Below are 20,144 nucleotides of genomic sequence, written 5' to 3' on the forward strand. Positions count from 1 at the left end.
ATGAAAAAATAAACATTTTTCAAACAATCCAGACTGCTCAGGGACGGTACTAAGCATCACTAAAAAAAAACTGCTACTACCCATAAATAAAGCAGTAATATGAAGTATTTTAAAAAGTAATATCGAATAAACAAAAAAGCCTATATCATTCAAAATGTGCAATAGAAGATATAGGACAAAAACTTTAACTAATCATCCTATAAATAAAATTATAAAGGCAATAGAAGCACTAACAGTGTTTCAAACCACCATCACCACCTCTCTCTCGTTGTTCAAAGAATCAGAGCATGGAAGAAGGTACGAAGCAACACCAAAATCAAAATCAAGTATGGAGGGCAGCAACATGTCACTCCATCCATCGTCTCATCATTTATCTCCTTGATTGCCTCTTGCTAATGCAAAACAAATACACAATTACATCAATATATTTTATTCACGACACAAATTGCAACCAATTATTCCATATATTTCAAAATATCTAACTAGGAAGAAACTATTATGAGGTCCAAAACCATGAGGTTCCAATGCTAAAGTGAAGAATGCGTTTACATGTGTGTAGTATACTGAAGATTGGTTGGAATCTCATGTTTTTAAATCATTTAACAATTTCTCACTTAATAAAGCCAAGCATTTGAAAAGACAGAGTTAGATACTACCTCTGGATCTTTATTTTGTTTCACAACTACACACTTGGAAGCACTAATACTAGCACTTTTAACAAGCTACGCGCACTATAGTTTGATCTGGAGGTTCCATTTTGAGCACTTGTCGCATCAGACCCTGGAACATTTTCAATATTGTTCTGTTGTTTACTTTCATCCTTGGGAGCACAAACTCTCTCTCTGCATAAAGTGAAATTGCATATAACTCCCACAGTACCATAGAAAAGGTTCACAGACTTGTCTACCAATCTCATCTAAGAAAAGACACTAATAAACTGGACATAAGATTAAAATCCATGAGTAATAACAAATATGAAACCAACGAAATCTCCAAAAAACAAAAAAAACAAGACAAATACTGTTTAATGTGTAAGTTGGTAATCCAGTATTTGGACATGTTTGAACCAAATGTTTAACCAAGACTTGCCTAGGTAAGAAGACATGTTGTCTCTGCAATGGAGTGCTTCGTTCACTGTTCCCATAATGCTCCTCAAGATGTGCAAACGGTCTCTTGAACCGATCAACCCCACTATGCAACAAGATAAAATAGAATTACCAACTAATAACCAAAACAATGACAGCTTAAATTTCAAAGAACCTCTGCACTCCTGGACAAACACAAATGAAAACAAAAACTATGAAACAATTTACAGATTTGGATTGAATCCTTATCTCACTACTGTTATGCACCAGAAAAAAGAACCAATCAAAGCTTTAAAACTCCAAACATGTTGAATACAGGTCAAACATATCAAGCAAGCAGTATTCATTCAAACATCAGTTTATAAATCAGCACAATAAACCTCACAGTCAGTGTATAACTCATCCTCTCATGTGTTTCAGGCTAGTGTTTATCTCTCAGCAAAGCACATCACGAATTAGCTCGAGCATAGGCTTGAAGAGCCTCTAACACACTACTCATCATCAATACTCAAGACCAATAGGACTTATTTTCAGCTTGTAATGTGGCCAAGGTAAAGGGTAAGATATGGAAAAGGATTCAAGGCTAAGCACTAAAGAGAAGTGAAGGAACAATGGGGAGAAATTTGAAAAAATCAAGTGTAAAGTCATGCTCCTCAAGACATCACACAGATTCAGACATCACTCTCTTACTTTCATTTTTTCCCTTCTCATTCTCTATTTTTTCTTTTTCTCTCTTTTCAGGTACAATCAAACAATTTATTTTTCTCTTTCATTTTTCTTTTTTTTTCTTTCTCAAGCCACTTTCAAACTTTTCAGCACATTACAAATGATCTCTGTAAGGCCCACTTACATTGCTGCCATTATTTTAAAAGGCTACCCAAAATCAATTAGGGCTAGGGCTGGCCTAAAGGGAAACCAAACCCTAAGTCAGCCCTAACACACTCATTCTACTCACTTTCAGAAACAACCCCCTCTTCCTTAGAGTTGTAGCCGTCTCTCTCTGTTAGGGTTTGGTACGTCAAGCAAGTTCGAACTCAATTCATTTTTTCCACATAAGTTGTTCCCTCATCCCGTGTTGGCATTTTTCCTGCTACTGTTACTTTGGGTAACTTATGTCCCTAATGTTCCTTTAATTTTTCCAACTCCTTAAGTTGTTCCTTGAGCTGCCTTGCCCCACTGTCTAGAGTCGAGGTCCTATTCTAGCCATTTCCAGGTAAGGGAAGCTAAGATTTTTTGTTTAAATCCGATTCTTGCTCATTTGCCATTGTTTTCATGATTGTATGGTTGTTATGCTACTGTAAAATGTTGAATGGACGTGTATTGCTTGCCTGGGCTACACATGTAGCAATGTGCCTCAAGCCCCCACGCGTCCTCGCTTAGGCGAGCCTCTCTCGCCTGAGCGAGATGGTGTCTCGCTCAAAACGAGAGCTCTCTGCTTGAGCGAGAGCTCGGACCTGGGCGAGAACTAGGTCGCTTGGGCGAGAAAGTCAGGTCTCGCCACTGTTCTTCCTGCAACAGCCACCATACAATCATACCCCCAAACAGCAATACACGTCCATTCAACATTTTACAGTAGCACAACAACCATACAATCATGAAAACAGTGGCAAATGGGCAAGAATCGGATTTAAACAAAAGATCCCTAGCTTCCCTTACCTGGAAATGGCTAGAATAGGACCTCGACTCTAGACAGTGGGGCAAGGCAGCTCAAGGAACGACTTAAGGAGGTGGAAAAAATGAACTGAGTTTGAACTTGCTTGACGTACCAAACCCTAACAGAGAGAGACGGCTACAACTCTAAGGAAGAGGGGATTGTTTCTGAAAGTGAGTAGAATGAGTGTGTTAGGGCGAACTTAGGGTTTGGTTTCCCTTTAGGCCAGCCCTAGGCCTAACTAATTTTGGGTAGCCTTTTAAAATAAGGACAGCAATGTAAGTGGGCCTTACAGAGATCATTTGTAATGTGCTGAAAAGTTTGAAAGTGGCTTGAGAAAGAAAAATGAAAGAAAAATGAAAGAGAAAAATAAATTGTTTGATTGTACCTGAAAAGAGAGAAAAAGAAAAAATAGAGAATGAGAAGGGAAAAAATGAAAGTAAGAGAGTGATGTCTGAATCTGTGTGATGTCTTGAGGAGCATGACCTTACACTTGATTTTTTCAAATTTCTCCCCATTGTTCCTTCACTTCTCTTTAGTGCTTAGCCTTGAATCCTTTTCCATATCTTACCCTTTACCTTGGCCACATTACAAGCTGAAAATAAGTCCTATTGATCTTGAGTATTGATGATGAGTAGTGTGTTAGAGGCTCTTCAAGCCTATGCTCGAGCTAATTCGTGATGTGCTTTGCTGAGAGATAAACACTAGCCTGAAACACATGAGAGGATGAGTTATACACTGACTGTGAGGTTATTTGTGCTGATTTATAAACTGATGTTTGAATGAATACTGCTTGCTTGATGTCTGAATCTGTGTGATGTCTTGAGGAGCATGACCTTAACAATGAATGATTGCATCAAACAGTTTGAAATATCCAAACTTTGAAAGTTGGCAATGTAACATTATACCCATGTGTAAAATCAGCTTAGGTAGCGAGAATAAGGCTCAAACATACTGTAACAAGTTTTAAAACAGCACAAGGAGTTCAAAATCTAAAATCTAAACTCAAATCATCAATAAAGACTAAAACTCACCTTAAAACCAACAGAAGAAAGTCAAAAGTAGACTTAAAACCCAAGATCAACATGTTAGTAATTCAAGTTGGAACAAAAAATCAAAATATGGTTAAAAAAAGGTTTAAGTAAAAAAATAAAGAAACAAATAAATAAGATTACTCAAATATAAAACAACATTACTCCAATAAGGTTAAATAATTATTGGTTCAAAACAAACAATCATAAAAATAATATAAAACCACTAATCACTCACCTTGTAATGTTGAATTTAAGACAGCAAGCTACACCACAAATAAAAAACAATGAGTAAAACAGAACAGTGAAGAAAGTAAAAGCTGGACAACTCTAGGCTATACATAAATCAACAAAAAATAATAAGAATCTGCAAGTAAAAACAAAAGAAAGTTAAAACCAAGGTTAGATATCCACAAACAACAACAAAATAATAAAATTTGACTACGAATCTGCAAGTAACATACTACATTTGAGTAAGAAATGAAAACTGCACTTTAAACAGCAAAAGAAATACTAAGCAAACTGTCTAGCAAGTTTAAAACATAAAAAATGAACCTAAAACCATGATTACCTACTCAAAATACAATGGAAATCACAACATCATATATGCAAATAGGAAATCTCAATAAAAAGGAAAAGAGAACCATAATGTAACTCTACAAGGATCGTCTTCAAAAATTGGACTGCACTGCTATTAGTTACGTGAATCAACCTATAACTCCTGTATGATCAAACTTAAAACCAAATCAAACAAAAGTGAAGTATTAGTTTAGTTAGTAAATTGTAGAAAGTCAGTGAAAAGTTAATAAAAAGGAGACGTGCCGGTAAACATGTTAATAAAACTAAAACAACAAACTAAATCTAAATCTAAATTGAGAACACTTTTAGGATCAAAAAATTGCTTTTAGAACCAACCACACCATCGGTCAAATCTAATTTAACCCTAACTACAGCACGAAGTGGAACAACACACCTAACTATACAAAAACCTACTCTTGAACCTGTGACCGTCAGTATTCCAAAAATTAACCATTAACCTCAAAAATTCACTTTGAAGGGAGGTCACGCCTAGCAACATTCGATGCAAATTAAGAAAGTAAAATATGAAAGCAACATACCACAACACAACACACAACTCAAAACTGAAAAACACACACCACAACACCCTAAGCACAACACTTCGTGTATCCTGAGCAAATTGTCGATAATCTCAACGTACAAAGACATGGACAGATAGAAGCCCTACACTCTTGTACTAGATGCCATTATCCAAAACCCTGACCCCTAAAACATGACACAACGCACACAACAAAACAAAGGACACAACAAACAATTAATAACACATAGCTAATAATACACAACACATAACTCAAAACACAAAAATACACACCACAACACCCCATGAACCATAAGCAAATTGTCCATCATCTCAATGTAAAAAGAATAAGTATGGACAGATAGATGCCCTATACTTTTGTATTAGGCGCCATTATCAAAAATCCTAACACTTAAATCCCCCCTTACCCGTAACACCCCCTCCCCCAAACCCTCATAACTGCTCAACCCTTAAATCCCCCTAACCCTCCCACCCCTAACCCCCTACACTCTAACCCCTAAATCCCCCCACCCCCACCCCTAAATCCCCACCCCCAAAACCCCCCCAACCACCACCCCTAAATCCCCCTCTCCCCACCTCCTAACCCCTAAATTCTCGCAACCCCCACCCCTAAATCCCCCTAACCCCTACATCCCCTAATTCCTAACCACTACAACTACCACTGAATGCCCTAACCCCTAAATTACCATAACTCTCTAATCATATATGACACGATCGATGATACATGCATCAGTCTGTAGCCGACAAACAAAACACAACACAACAGCATAACAACACAATATCACACAATAACACATAGCACACAACAAGAGAGCAACACAATAGCACATCAAAACACAACAACACAACTGCACACATTAGCACACAAAAGCACAACACACAACGCACAATGCACAACACACAACACACAACACACCCCATGAACCCTAAGCAAATTGTCAGTCATCTCAACATATAAAGACTGAGTATGGAAAGATGCCCAATACTTTTATATTAGGCTTCTTAATCGAAAGCCAACCACCTAAGCATAATATTACTCGTATAAGGTCAGACAATTATTAATTTGAAACAAATTGACATGAGAATAACATTAGATATTTAATCATTCACTGCTACAAAGGACACAACAAACAACTAATAACACAGATAATAATACACGACACACGACACAACTAAAAACACAAAAATACACATCACAACATCCCATGAAGCATAAGCAAATTGTCAACAATCTCAATGTAAAAAGAATAAGTATGGACATATAGATGCCATATACTTTTGCCATATAAACAACAAACAAAACACAGCACAACAGCATAACAACACAATATCACACAACAACGCACAACAACAAGCAGCACAACAACACAACACAACACATCAGAACACAACATCACAACACATCAGCACAACACACAACTAATAGCACACAATACCCAACTCAAAACACAAAATCACACACCATAACACCCCAAGCAGACACCCTATGAACCCTAAGCAAATTGTCAGTCATCTCAACATATAAAGACCGAGTATGGAAAGATGCACAATACTTTTATATTAGGCTTCTTAATCGAAAGTCAACCACCTAAGCATAACATTACTCGTATAAGGTCAGACAATTATTAATTTGATACAAATTGACATGAGAATAACATTAGATAATTAATCATTCATTGCTGCAATTGAACAAAGGACACAACAAACGACTAATAACACACAGATAATAATACACAACACATGACACACAACTCAAAACACAAAATTACACACCACAACATCCCATGAACCATAAGCAAATTGTCAATCATCTAAATGTAAAAAGAATAAGTATGGACAGATAGATGCCATATACTTTTGTATTAGGCGCCATTATCGAAAACCCTAACCCCCAACCCCCCACCCCCACAACCGCCAAACCCTTAAATCCCCCTAACCCCCCCATTCCCCACCCTCTAACCCCTAAATCCCCCTAACACCTAACCACCTCACTCCCTACACCCAAATCCCCACGACCCCCACCCCTAAATCCCCTTAACACCCCCCTCCCCACCACTTAACCCCTAAATCCTTCCAACCCTTACATCCCCTAATTCCTAACCACTACAACTACCACTGAATGCCCCTAACCCCTCAATTATCTTAACTCTCTAGTCATAAATGGCACAACGAATGGTACACATGTCAGTCTATAGCCGACAAACAACACACATCACAACAGCATAGCAGCACACAACAACACACAACACACAACAACAAGCAGCACAACAAGAGAGCAGCACAGCAGCACAACAAGAGAGCAGCACAGCAGCACAACAACACAGCACATCAGCACACAACAGCACATCAGCACAACACATCAACACACAACTAATAACACATAACAATCAACACACGAGTAATAACACTCAACACAACACACAACTAATAACACACGACACACAACTCAAAACACAAAATCACACACTATAACACCCCAAGCACACACCCCATGAACCCTAGCACACAACTAATAACACATAACACAACTAATAACACAAATGATCAACACACAAGTAATAACACTCAACACAACACACAACTAATAACACACGACACACAACTCAAAACACAAAATCACAAACCATAACACCCCAAGCACACACCCCATGAACCCTAAACAAATTGTCAGTTATCTCAACATATAAAGACTGAGCATGGACAGATGCCCAATACTTTTATATTAGGCTTCATTATCGTAAGCCAACCACCTAAGCATAACATTACTCGTATAAGGTCAGACAATTATTAACTTGAAACAAATTGACATAAAAATAACATTAGATGGCTAATCATTCATTTCTGCAATTGAAGAAATTGTTTGCCCTGGGGAGCCATGAGACATCAATGCCAATAAGGGTGGGTGCACATGAAAAAATAACGTTGGAAATACCCCGTTCAACGTATAATATGCATTAAGGCCACCAATCTACACCTTAAATAAAAAAACAACGATACGAGAAAGAAAGTTCCATCATAAATAACATATACAACTAATTATATTTAAAGGAAACTTACAATTGCTTTCCTTTGACCACATTTCAAAAGATCTCACAAATCCTCAAACATCACATACAAACAAAAAATCAACCACCGGATAATGTTTAGAGAATAAATCCAATCAATAAAAAAATCATATCTTTCAACTAAGAACTTAAAAATTTATATCAAAAAATGAATTAAACACCTTATTATTGAAGTTTCATCACTCATTTCTTGGATTGAAGCCCTCTCCCTCTCATATCTCCAACTGAAAATAATTTCAAATTGAACAAAACATTAATAACAACAAACGAAACTATGGCTCAAATTTCAATTTTTCTTAAACAAAGAAAAATTAATATAGTTAAGATTAGTGGTTCATGATAAATTTTACATAATAGTCGAATACTTTAAAAACAATTTACTTTAGGAGCTTATAATACTTGACCTTGTACTTTAGTAAAGTCAAAATGGATAGAAATAGACTAATTACTAAGTAGAGGTTGAGAACCATAACTGCTTCGACTCAATCCCTGCAATAACAAAAGCAATACAAACATGGCAATAATGATGGTGGAAACATAGGAAACAAGTACAGAAAGTCGACATTTGCCTTGTAGTGTTGAATTCAAGCCACCAAGCTACACCACATAAAAAATAATGAAATGATAAAGAAATTTCTATCATAAAGGACAAATACAACATATACGACTGATAATATTACAAAAAATGGGTAATTGAATGTAACATAATACCTTAAGAATGATCTTCAACCAAAAGATTAGTAAAATATTGATTATTAACATTCAATGGTGAGAAATGGATACAAATAGAATAATTACTAAGTAGAGGTTGAGAACCATATCTGCTTCGACTCAATGCCTGCAATAACAAGCAATACAAACATGGCAATAATGATGGTGGAAACACAGGAAACAAGTACAGAAAGTCGACGATTGTCTTGTAATGTTGAATTCAAGCCACCAAGCTACACCACATAAAAAATGATGAAATGATAAAGAAATCTCTATCATAAAAGACAAATACAACATATATGACTGATAATATTACAAGAAATAGGTAATTGAATGTAACATAATACCTTCAGAATGATCTTCAACCAAAAGATTAGTAAAATATTGATTATTAACATTCAATGGTGAGAAATGGATAGATATATAATAATTACTAAGTAGAGATTGAGAACCATATCTGCTTCGACTCAATGCCTGCAATAACAAGCAATACAAACATGGCAATAATGATGGTGGAAACACAGGAAACAAGTACAGAAAGTCGACGTTTGCCTTGTAGTGTTGAATTCAAGCCACCAAGCTACACCACATAAAAAATAATGAAATGATAAAGAAATCTCTATCATAAAGGACAAATACAACATATACGACTGATAATATTACAAGAAATACATAATTAAATATAACATTATACCTTAAGAATGATCTTCAACCAAAAAATTAGTAAAATATTAATTATTAACATTCAATGGTGGAGCCAAACACTAGGTTACGATTCTCACTTCTGCAAGTATCTTATTCTTCACTGACCTTATCAGTTCAATTAATTTTCAGTAATAATGAACTGGAACAATTCCACAATGAAAATAAAATAAACTCACAATAAAGACCAAAATTTCTTGTGTCAAGAATTAGGAAACAAAATGCAGAATCCAAGGAAGTTCAGAGTCCATGAATTCAACTTTCACCATTCTAACCTGAAGTGTGAAAACTTTTTTGCAAAGATCTTCAAATTTATTGCAACATGGTTTAATCACCTATAAAAATGAAGAAACGAAAAATGCAGTAAGATCATAATAACTTAGGTCAGCATGTAATTTTGGAACTTACAATTCATTTCCTTCGACCACAGTTCGGAAGATCTCCTACAGATCCTTGAAAAATGCTAATCACAACCCACTTCTAATGTTTTCTTGACCAGAATAATGCCTAGAGAAAGAGTTCAAAAATAAAAATCATAATCTTTAACAAAGTACACAAAATTTTGGATCAGAAGTTGTATGAAACACCTCATTTTTGAAAATCCAACTTCCATTGCTTGGATCTACAAATCCTCCCCTTCTCCAACTGAATGCAATTTCAAAATTCAACATAACTTTGATAAGAACAACAAACGAAACTACATCTCAAATTACAATTTATAGTAAGAAAATAATACCCTAAGTCAGCATGTAATTCTGGATCTTACAATTCCTTTCCTTCGACCACTATTCAGAAGATCTACAAATCCTCGCACACCACATCCTTGAAAAATGCTAATCACAAACCATTGTTCATGTTTTGTTAGCTAGAATAATGCCTAGAGAAAGAGTTCAGAAAAAAAAAATTATAATATTGAACAAAGGACATAAAAAGTTGGATCAAAAGTTAAATTAAACATCTTATTATTGAAAATTCAACTCATGTTTCTTGAATTGAAGTCCTCCCCATCTCGAATCTGCAACTAAACGCAATTTCAAATTCAACACGATGTTGATAACAACAAGCGAAACTACATCTCAAATTACAATTTTTGTAAGACAAAGAAATATACAAATAAATAAGAATGATAGTTCATGACAAAAACTACATAGTTCTCACATAAGAAAAAAATAATTTACCTTACGAACTCATAAAACTTGACCTTCTACTCCAGTAAAGCAAAAATGATATAATTCTGCTTGTACATAATACTCGAATAATTAAAAGATAATGTATCTTAAGAACCTATAATATTTAACATTTTACGTCAATAAAGCCAAAATCAATATAAATAGCAGAATTACGAAGTCTAGGTTTAAAACCACAATTATTACGAGTAAATGCCGAAAACAACAAAAGTAATACAAACATGACAATGAAAACCTATAACACCTAACTACTAACCCGTAACTGCTAAATCACTAACCACTAACACCTAACCCCTATATCATACATTATAGGCTATGTGCACAACACACAAAACATAACATAACACAACAAAGTAGACAACACACAACTAATAATAAAGAACTAATAATAAAGAACACGACAAACCACACAACACATAACACAATTAATAACACATAACACATAATACACAACGCAAAAAAGAAAAACACACACCACCACACCCCATGAACTCTAAGCAAATTGTCAATCATCTCAATGTACAAAGACCGAGTATGTACACATAGATGTCCTATACTTTTGTATTAGGCACCATTAATGAAAGCCGTAACTCCCTAAATACCCCTAACTCCTAAATTTCTAAACCATAAATCCTCCTAACTTATAAATCTTTCTAATCCCTAAATGCCCCAACCCCTAAATAATCATAACTCATAAATCATAGATTATACGCTCTACGCATAACACACAAAAGTTGAAACAACGAAAAAAACACAGCAGACTGCACACGCACCATGCATCAGCCTGCAACCAACAAACAACACAACATACAACATAGAACAAACAACACATAGCTAATAACACGCAACACGCAAAACACAACACACAATACACAATACACAACTAATAATAAACAACACATAACCCAAAACTTAAAACTGAAAAACACACACCACAACGAAACAAAACATAAGACACACAAAACATAACACAACTCAACAAAGCAAACAACATAGAACTAATAACAAAGAATACACAACAGACGACAAAGCACACAACACACAACACATAGCACACAACTAATAACACATAACACACAATACACAATGTAAAATAGAAAAACGCAAATCATAGCACCACAAACACAACAACTCATGAACCCTAAGCAAATTATCAATCATCTTAATGTACAAAGACTGAGTATGGACTCATAGGCTTTGTGCACAACACACAAAACATAACACTAACACAACAAACTAGACAACACACAACTAATAATAAAGAACGCACAACACACGACAAAGCACACAACACAATTAATAAGACATAACAAACAATACACATCGCAAAAAAGAAAAACACACACCACCACACCCCCGTGAATTCTAAACAAATTGTCAATCATCTCAATGTACAAAGACTGAGTATGTACACATAGATGTCCTATACTTTTGTATTAGGCACCATTATTGAAAGCCCTAACCCCCTAAATCCCGTTAACTCCTAAATGTCTAAACCATAAATCCTCCTAACATATAAATCCTCCTAATTTCTAAATCCCCCAACCCCTAAATAACCATAACTCATAAATCATAGATGATACGCTCTGCGCATAACACACAAAAGTCGACATGACGAAAAAAACATAGCAGACGGCACACGCCACACGTCTCATCCTACAGCCAATAGACAACACAACACACAATGTACAACACACAACACAACTAATAACACGCAACACGCAAAACACAACCCACAAGTAATAACAAACAACACAAAACTCAAAACTGAAAAACACACATCACAACGCAACAAAACATAACACACACAAAACATAACACAACTCAACAAAGCAAACAACACAAAACTAATAACAAAGAACACACAACACACGACAAAGCACACAACACAAAGCACACAACTAATAACACATAACACACAATAAACAATGTAAAATAGAAAAACGCACACCATAACACCACAAACACAACAACTCATGAACCCTTAGCAAATTGTCAATCATCTCAATGAACAAAGACTGAGTATGGACACATAGGCTTTGTGCACAACACACAAAATATAACATAACACAACAAAGTAGACAACACACAACTAATAATAAAGAACGCACAACACACAACAAAGCACACAGCACACAACACAATTAATAACACATAACACACAATACACAACGCAAAAAAGAAAAACACACACCACCACACCCCATGAACCCTAAGCAAATTGTCAATCATCTCAATGTACAAAGACTGAGTATGTACACATAGATGTAATATACTTTTGTATTAGGCACCATTATCGAAAACCCTAACCCCTAAAACATAGATGATAGGCTCTGTTCACAACGCACAAAACACAGCGCACAACGCACAACACACAACACCTCATGATACCTAAGCAAATTGTCAATCATCTCAATATACGGGGACTGAGAATGGACAAATGCGTTAGTCTTTCATTAGGGGTCTTATCGATAACCAACCACCTAAGCTAACAACATTACTCATATAAGGTTAGACAATTATTGGTTCAAAACAAATAAACATAAGAACAACATAAGACCAATAATCAATCACCGCCGCTGTAATTGATGGAATTTTTTGCCCTAAGAAGCCATGAGACGTCATGCCAATGAGGGTGGGAGCACACGAACAGAGATGGACAAATCATGTTCAGGGTATAAAATTGCATTCAGACCACCAATCTGCACCATAAATAAAAAATGCATAAAATGTAATAATAAAAGTAAATTCATACAGTAATTACAACAGTGGCCAGCTTTATTGCCATAATTCCTTTATTGCATCTAAATAATTATCTTTTATGGAGAAAATTACGTTTTTTAGTGTTTCATGTGTGCAAGGACATTTTTTTATAGTGAATATGAAGTTGTGGTCCGAAACTTAAACTTGTATTTCTTACATAAATCTTATCTCAATTATATTGCATCCTTGTGATTTCTTCATTTGCTTAATTTCATAATCAATTCTCAATGTCAACAATTCTTTTTCCTATTATTTCATATTAAATTATGATAATTACAAAACTAAACACAAGTTCCCCGTTAATTTGATATTATTACTTGACATCAATTTTGTACTTCCGATTTTTATGCATCATTATCAAAACATGAATTTTGATCAAACTCAACATCCAAATCTCAAAGTTGTGGAATTAAAACAAAACGCAACACATTGAATCAAATTAACATCTACTATATTTGTTTTTCTCAAAAACAAATATTAATTTAGTTGTTTAAAAAAATAAAAATGACCTACCTCCCTGGGCAATATAATTAGAAAGGACATAAGTTCTGCTGGATGATCTTCTCCATCTCCACCCGCTCGAACTTTTCTGGGAGTTGCATCCAGAACCCAAGCCTTCAAATAGCAAAGTAACAAAAATGAAATAGTTCAAAAAATTAATAGATAACAAAGATTCAAATTAAACTAAATAAACACACCATCAACAAGTACTTAATCTACAACCATCACTTGAGTATACAATAAATAAAAAATCTATTTAAACTAATTTCTACAACTTTAAAGAAGTAAAAAAAAAAAACTAAACCTGAGATTAACTGCTGCAAACTATAAAGGAACCAAAATCTAGCATGTGCAAAAACTAGACTAAAACTAGCTGTCAAAATTGAATCTTACAACTTTCTGGACAATTAAAGCGGCAGAATTTAACTTTAAAGGTAGCTTTGGTGTTCATTTTTTATCGTTGTAGCATAGTGTTAACATTACAGGTAGTTTTGCACATATGTTGATAATTTATATACATGACTGAATCCCGTTCATAATTTAGATGACTTATCTTTCCAACATAGTCACCTTATTATCCTTAATGAATTAATTTATGCCTACAATATAATTTAGGGCATACGTTGTTCTAATCCATAGAGCAATCTTGAATCATCAAATTATTAAACAATTTGAATATTAATTCATATGATATAAAATACTCAGGTTGGTGAAATCCAAAAAATACACAAATACATTATGCAAGTGGAATCAAAATTGTATATTCTAAATAATATTGTATTATAATCGATTATATATATATATATATATATATATATATATATATATATATATATATATATTATTGAGAAAAAATATTCTTAATTGTGGTGATCATGGATGATGAGTCTTATGAATCATGGCGGTCCGTGCATACTAGTATTACTCAAATATCGATATTAAAGACACAAGACATGCTTAATCCAGAGTTCCTCATGTCAGAGTAAACTAAGAGTCCACGTATTCACAGGTTAAACTATAGCAACAGAAATATACACTATAAAACACACACACACACAAAGAAGCAGAGCAAAAAAATTATTGGCAGCAATGGAAACAATAACAGTGGAACGTACTTGAGTCAAGGGGTTACTTCCTCCACCAACTGAAGCACCTTCTTGAAATCGCCATCTTCTTTAGCCAAACCCGCGGATGCACACCTCACGAGGCTCACGGCAATGTCAACAATCAACGAACATAAGTCTTTACTGCCTCCGCCGCCCTTGTCTATTTCAGGGAGAAGCTTGCCCTTCCTCTTCGGCTGTCGAAGCCTCTCAAGAACTCCCAAACCCTCGACTTCGGCTTCGGCGAAGAGTGCGCAGGACTCGAGACAGTGCATGAAGCGAAGTCTCTGGAATTCGACGGAGAATGGCTTGGAAGCCAACTGAGAAGCGACGATGTCCAAGCAATCGAGGCAGAGCCTGTAAACGCGGAGCAGTTCGAGTAGCAAAACGGCGTCGTTGGACTTGGAAAGCTCCTGGAGGCGTTTGGGGAGGATGGATAGAGAAGAGTTGAGGAAGGAGAGAAAGCGCTTGGCGAGGGAGCGAATTAGGGTTGGGTCGGGTTTGGATTTCTTTGTCGCTTTGAGATATGCTAGGGGACAGGTAATCGGAGACTAGGGCGTGGATGCCGGAGGAATCGGAGGACTGAAGCTTCGAAATGAGAGATGATTCGGATGGAGCAGCCATGGGAAGAGAGTGAAAGAATGGATTCAAGAACTGCAGAGAAGGAGTCTGAGCTAATTTACAAGGCGCCAAAAACACGCTCTTCCTCTTTTATTTCAAACTTCGGAGATGGAACGGAGCATCATATATAACGGTCTTTCTTTCTTTTAAGGAAAACATAATATTGATATCACCAAAATTGCCAAAAATTTTCAAGAGTAATTTTTACGCTATTTTCTGAAAATTTTGTTTTCTTGAACAAACGTTCCATTTTTTATTTTGTATCTTTCATATTTCTCTTTTAATTGTTTTAGTTTTTATTGAGCAACAGTGTTAAATTAATAATCATGGAAGTGGGAAATTCAAATAGATAAAGAAGGCATTTGAAAAAATATTCATTTTAAATTACTGGTACAAATTATAAGAAAAAATATTCATTTTAAATTAATTAGTGAACACCCAGTTGCTCGCTGTTGCGCCTGTATATTTGCATATTTTAATTTTTAAAAAATTTAAAATTAATAATAAATATATAATTTTTAAAATTATTATTAAAATAATATTTAAATAATGATATGTAAAATAGTTGTTAAAACAATATTTAAACAATATTAAAAAAAATGTAAAAAGAAAATTTAAATAATGATTTAAAACAAAATATATTTAAAAAGAGATTTGTAAAAAAAATGATTAAAAGTAAATTATTTATAAAATAATTAAATTTAAAATAATTAAAGGTAAAACAGGTATTATGAAAAATGTGGACGCAAAAAGAGAGATCCCCTTTATTGTTATAGAAAATAACTAAAGATTAAATGGGTATTATGAAATGTGGACGAAAAAAAAGAATCTCCTTTTATTGTTATAGATATAGATGATAAACATATTTGAATCATAAACCCTTTACAAAATGTTAATACTATGCTTTTTCTTTACAAAAAATATATATTAAAGATGTTTAGTAATTGATTTAATATTATATTCTAAATTACTGATTTACTCTTATAGATTTAAAATAATTATCATTTTATTTTTTATAGGCTGAGTGATAGATTTAGTATGAATGATATTGAATTCGTTTTTATGATTGTATTATGAGTAAAATATGTTATGTTTTTTCTCTTTAAGTTTTGAATTAATTTAGATAAATTTGTTATGAATTTATTTATTTACTTCAATTAGTTTAGGCCAACTTGTTATGACTTACTTTAATTAATTTAGAAAAAGAAAACTTATTATAACTTGACTAATTAACTTAAAATCCTAAATTAATTTTTGTAAAAATTGTCATATTTTACTCTAATTAGATTGATGCGGAAGTAATAATTGTGACAGAAAAAATAAACTTTCAAAATTTTAACGTAATTGATCCTAAGTTGAATCAGTTATAACAAAAAAAATTAAACCCAATCAAATATGTACACCTACATAGTAAGTCGATGAAAAAAAAACTAAGTAAATGCATAATCAATTATATAATAATAATAGTTTATAAGTAGACAACATAGGGTTAAAGGAACAGTAAGAGGTGTTGCATGGTTTTTGAAGAAGAAGGGTTAAAGGTAAAGAAAATGGTAAGGCGGTGCATTGGTGTTTACGGAAGCATCGATCCGGTAGGGCTTCGTTAACAGAGACAAAGTAAAAGTCAACTCTACTTACGTAAGATCAAATAGGAATAAGAAGTTGCGTGTTTTTGTGTCGTGTTGGGTTGTATCTATCATCAGAAGAGAAAGAAGACGAAAATGGAGGGAATAGGGTCAGGGTCAGGTTCGGCAGGTCCGGCACCGTTCCTACTGAAGACATACGAGATGGTGGATGATTCATCGACGGAGGAAATAGTATCGTGGAGTTCCAACAACAACACCTTCATCGTTTGGAACCCCGCTGAATTTTCTCGCCTTCTTCTTCCCACTTTTTTCAAACACAACAACTTTTCCAGCTTCATCCGACAGCTTAACACCTATGTATCTATCTCTCTCTCTCTGTCTCTGTCTCTGTCTCTGTCTCTGCATGCTTCATGCCATTCTCTTTTTTCTTGTATGCTTCTGCTTATATATATGTATACTCTGCCTCTGAATTCAAAAGTGTTTAAAATGAAAGAACGATTGATTATTTTTGCATACTATTGAGCTCTGCCAAATTTCCCTACGCACCTCTATTGTCAGGGATTTAGAAAAGTACACCCTGAGCGATGGGAGTTTGCTAATGAAGATTTTGTGAAAGATCAAAAGCATCTTCTAAAGAATATTCACCGCAGGAAACCTATCCACAGTCACTCACTCACACACCCCGTTGTGGATTCAGAAAGGTCTGCATTTGAGGAACAGATAGAGAAACTTTCACACGACAAGACCACCATTCAATCCAATATTTTCCGCTTCAAACAACACCACTCCGCTGCCAACACTCATCTTCAAGATCTGCTTCTGCGATTGGATGACATGGAGAAGAGGCAGCAAAATCTGCTCACCTTCTTTCAAAACGCTCTTCACAATCCTACTCTCGTTCAACACATCACTCGCAAAATCGAGTCCATGGATTTGCTGGCTTATAACAAGAAAAGGCGATTACCTCTTCAGCTTGAGGACCGTGATCAAGTTGCTGGAAACACGTTGGTTGAATGTTTTGGATCGGAATTTGGAGATGTTTCTCATCAAGATTTCTCCGATAAACTCACACTGGAATTGTCACCTGCTGTTTCAGAAATGAACTTGGTGGTGTCATGTAGTACACAGAGTTCAAATGAAGATGGAGAAAGCCCACATAAGATGATGCTTCCGGAGATAGCAGAGCTTGCACAAACTGGAGAGTCTCTTAATTTTGAGATGCATTCTTGTCTATCACGAACCGCCACAGCTTCTGAGAGCCCCAGATTAGATTCAAAATATGAAGATGGTGACAGTTATATATCCTGTCTTTTGAATCTATCTCTGGCATCTTCTCCATTACAAGCCAAGAGAAACACATGCCATGATAGAGCCCCATCCCTAATAGACTGTGCAGAATTTGGCAAATTGGAAGGATCAAAATTTTGTGCCAATGATATTAAAGAATATGACGCTGGAGCCTCTTCAAGCAGAAGTCTAAACGAGGACACTAATTCAGCTGAAGCTACCCCAACTGCTCCGGTCAGAGTAAATGATGTGTTCTGGGAACAGTTCCTTACTGAAAGACCAGGTTGTTCTGACACCGAAAACTCAATGTCCACCCACAAAGTAAATGCTTATGTTGCTGATGAAAATGAAGGGCGCTCGGTTCATGGAATCTCTGGAAATGTCATGGACAGGAATCAACTCACACTCTGACCATATTGTCCTGGATCCTTAATACTAGTTTTGATATTGGTATGTGAGTTTTACATGATAAATTAAACATACTACTTGAAACTTGACATCAATTTTTATGCCTATTTTGTGTAAAATATGGATAATCTGCACTTGTCTTGGACACATTATCACTGATGTATACGAGGTAACAGTTTTTGTAGACATTAATGTTTAGAATGTTTTTATTTAACAACAATAACGTGGCATTTCTTTGTCCGATGGGTAGTAAAAGTTTGAATTGGAAATGCATTCTTTTCTGTTCTGCATTTTGATTGCCACTTCTGCACTGCATTTCTTTTCACTTTTATCTTTATCTTTAGACGACATAAGTAATATCATATCATTCTATTCCGGTAATATGATGGAAAGTTGGGGTGACATCAGCAACAGATACAACTCTTGATTTCTGAGCCGTGTCAGTGCTGTATAAAACGATCAAGATGCTATTTTTAATTCAGTCGTACTCTTTGTTACTTGATTGAGACTGTTGAACACGATAACGAGAATGTCTGGTGCCGTTACATATTTGAAGAGGCAGAAAAGCACAATAATTTGTTACTTTCTTCGAGCCACATACATTTCTGTTTTACTGAGATGTAGGACTCCTTGCACTGTAAACTTCATATTCCACAGCAATTCAATCATTGTTTTATAGCTACTACTTTTATTTTCCAAATTTACAAATAAACACACCCTGAACTAAAATAAGGTCATTTTGTCCGTAATGCATAATTTTATCTCTCTCAAAGTTAACTAGTTAATTGCAGATGCTCTCTGCTTAGCTCAGTTTTCTTGCTTTATTATTACTTCTTCCACTTATTCTTTTTGTCGACCTATCGATTGGAAAAGCTCTATTCACACACAACAAAATGGTATATCAGTGCACATTTCTGGTTAACATATTTGAACTCAAATGGTTGATTCTTAATTGTTTCAGTTTAACTTTAATTTTCCGTATTCTTTCTCCATTCTTCCTTTTCTTTTTTGTTTCAGTATTCTCGGTAGCCTTTTTGGCGTGGTAAAACTGTCATTTTCTTGTCTCTGTGAATCACTTTGTGACCAATAATTTAGTTAGATTAGATTTTTTTTTATAAAATATAACCACAACAACAGTAAGAGTATTTGAATTTGTCAATTACGTTTTGACAAGTGATTAGCTATGTGATTGCTAATATATTTTATTTTCTCGCGGATGGTTCATGAGTCGTAAAAGGACTCTTCTTTGGTCTGTATGTAATTTTTTATTCAAAGAATTTAACATCCAGAAGGAAATTGACTCTTGACTGTGATATGAAAGATACC

The 20,144-nt window shown here is 34.8% G+C and overlaps 1 protein-coding gene and 1 long non-coding RNA gene across 4 annotated transcripts; one reads left to right on the forward strand and one right to left on the reverse strand.

Moving 5' to 3' along the window:
* Window positions 1-1,095: 1,095 nt before the first annotated feature.
* LOC114163336 lies at window positions 1,096-15,662 on the reverse strand. Of its 3 annotated transcripts, none has more exons than XR_003599403.1 (9): window positions 14,929-15,662; window positions 13,826-13,927; window positions 10,099-10,596; window positions 9,950-10,007; window positions 9,771-9,869; window positions 8,399-9,697; window positions 8,111-8,173; window positions 4,006-4,033; window positions 1,096-1,191 (listed from the first exon to the last, which is right to left on the reverse strand). It is a non-coding gene; the product is annotated as an uncharacterized LOC114163336 (long non-coding RNA). The 3 variants fall into 3 exon arrangements; XR_003599402.1 differs by having other exon boundaries at window positions 8,354-9,697; XR_003599404.1 differs by lacking the exon at window positions 4,006-4,033 and having other exon boundaries at window positions 8,354-9,697.
* Window positions 15,663-17,056: 1,394 nt separating this feature from the next.
* On the forward strand, window positions 17,057-19,058 carry LOC114179490 (heat stress transcription factor A-5-like). Its single transcript, XM_028065849.1, has 2 exons — window positions 17,057-17,480; window positions 17,682-19,058. Exons 1-2 carry the CDS (start codon window positions 17,259-17,261, stop codon window positions 18,819-18,821), a joined length of 1,362 nt encoding a protein of 453 aa, XP_027921650.1. The 5' UTR covers window positions 17,057-17,258; the 3' UTR covers window positions 18,822-19,058.
* Window positions 19,059-20,144: the final 1,086 nt, after the last annotated feature.

This window comes from Vigna unguiculata, chromosome 1 (assembly GCF_004118075.2).
Source record: "Vigna unguiculata cultivar IT97K-499-35 chromosome 1, ASM411807v1, whole genome shotgun sequence".
Lineage (NCBI taxonomy): Eukaryota > Viridiplantae > Streptophyta > Magnoliopsida > Fabales > Fabaceae > Vigna > Vigna unguiculata.